At 58.4% G+C, this 1,840-nt stretch overlaps 1 protein-coding gene across 3 annotated transcripts in view; it reads right to left on the bottom strand.

The window, feature by feature from the left end:
* Window positions 1–619, bottom strand: part of SLC25A37 (solute carrier family 25 member 37) — a 39,028-nt gene extending 38,409 nt beyond the window's left edge. Inside the window, exon 1 of one of the 3 annotated variants that reach the window (XM_029937803.1) lies at window positions 193–619. In XM_029937803.1, coding sequence (XP_029793663.1) covers window positions 193–402 — 210 coding nt within the window. In that variant the 5' untranslated portion in view covers window positions 403–619. The remainder of the gene's footprint in view (window positions 1–192) is intronic. The other 2 variants (XM_029937812.1, XM_029937821.1) reach the window with 2 other exon arrangements.
* Window positions 620–1,840: the final 1,221 nt, after the last annotated feature.

Here is a 1,840-nt window from a genome sequence, read left to right as displayed (position 1 = left end):
GGCCCAGGCGCACGGCGGAAGGAGCGGCGCGCTCGCGGCGAGACCCGGGGCGCCGCGCCCCATGCCCCCCACAGCCCGAGGGAGAGGTGTTTTCGGGGCGCTCCCCCAGGCGGCTCTGGGGCGGGATGCAAACGCACACGCGCGCGCTCCCCACTCTGCTCACTCCGTGCCTACAGTCTCCTCGCGCCTCACCTTCACGGAGTCTACCGGGTACATGACCGAGTGCTCCAGGATCCCGGCCATCGCTCCGGCTGTCATGTGGGTGGATACGGAGGCGCTGGTCGGCAGGTTCTCATAGTCCTCCGACCCGCCGTCCTTGCAGCCGCCGCCGCCATCTCGGCTGTCCCCATCCATCCTGCGCCCTACAGCCTGGCTCCCGACGCCGCCGCGGCGCAGCTCCATCCGCCAGCTCCGCCGGGAGCGGGAGGCTGCAGGAGGTGGGCAGGGAGGGGGAGGGGGCGAAAAACTTCACTTCTTAAAGTGGGCACCACCTCCCGGGTTTTGCGGCGCCTGACGCCATGGCGGGCTGGGGTGGAGCAAAGGGGCCCCAAACACCAATCGCTGGAAAAGAAGAGGCCAGCCGCGGCCCCGCCATTGGTGTGCGGGATGGTGGGGACCCGCCTTCCTGTGTGACGTCACTGTCCAGTGCAAATTTCCAAGCAACCGAACGGGGGCGAGAGGAGACGTTGGGGTGTCCCGGGAAGTTGTACTACCTCCAGGGTGCTGCTGTTGCGCTGGGGTCGGGCGGGGCAGAGGGGGGCCGATGGTCACTGGGCAGGGTCAGCCGGACCGCGGAGGGGACATGCCCAGGGCTGAAGGGAGATGTGGAACAACGGATAATCTTACCCCAGAGCCCGGGGTTTTGCAAACAGTGTTGCTCTACAAGCGTTGGCATTCTTAAGGCCTGGAGTGGGGGCACTTACGGCGGATGCCATTTACTGAGCAGTGATGATGGCTGGATAGAGGGATGGGGGCACCCGGGGCGGGGGCAGGTGGGGTGGGAGTGGAGTTCTAGAAATAAGGACACACTGCCGCGGTATCACTGGTGCACCGCCTTCTTCTGTTTAGCAGGAGGGCATATACCATGGAGGGGACAGAGTTTAAAACCCAAGGGCCTGTGCTAGGCTGCTTTGTTGGGGAGAGCATTCATTTCATCAAAAAATTTTCTTTCACTGAAAACACATAACAGAGGTAAATTTGTTCTGTTATTCTCTGGAAGAGGCCAAAGCCACCCTGCCCTGCACTAATCAAGACATGAGTAGTCATCAGAATGCCTTTCTGAGTAGGCACCTTCAGCACATTGTCCTCAGGACTGATAAGCCTGGAAGGTTTTTAGAGGCTGATCTCCGGGGTGGGGTGCAGAGTGGCTCCCAGTAAAATCCTGCGGCATTGCATCTACCTGCCTTTGAAGACTTTGGTCTCCTTGGGGTGCCTGGGTGGCCCAGTCGGTTAAGCCTCCGACTTAGGTCATGATCTCACAGTTTGTGGGTTTGAACCCCGCATCAGGCTCTGTGCTGACAGCTCAGAGCCTAGAGCCTACTTTGGATTCTGTATTTCCCTCTCTTTGCCCCTCCCCCACTCACACTCTGTATCAGTCTCTCTAAAAATTAACATTAAAAAAAAAAAAAGACTTTGGTCTCCTGGTTCTTAAACTTATCCCGAGCTGACTTCCTGAAGTGTAACCAAGGCTACTTTATTTTGACCTGGACAATATTGCCTTGCTCTGTCTGGGAGAAGGGGAGGAATCAGAGAGTAGGGGAATGGCCTGTCTGTCCTTTGGAAGCCTCCATGAAAGAAAACATAGCACCTGCACATCTAAATGTGCATGTTCTGGGGCTTC

This window comes from Suricata suricatta, chromosome 1 (assembly GCF_006229205.1).
Source record: "Suricata suricatta isolate VVHF042 chromosome 1, meerkat_22Aug2017_6uvM2_HiC, whole genome shotgun sequence".
In the NCBI taxonomy this organism is placed as follows: domain Eukaryota; kingdom Metazoa; phylum Chordata; class Mammalia; order Carnivora; family Herpestidae; genus Suricata; species Suricata suricatta.
This window is presented reverse-complemented; position numbering and strand designations above follow the sequence as displayed.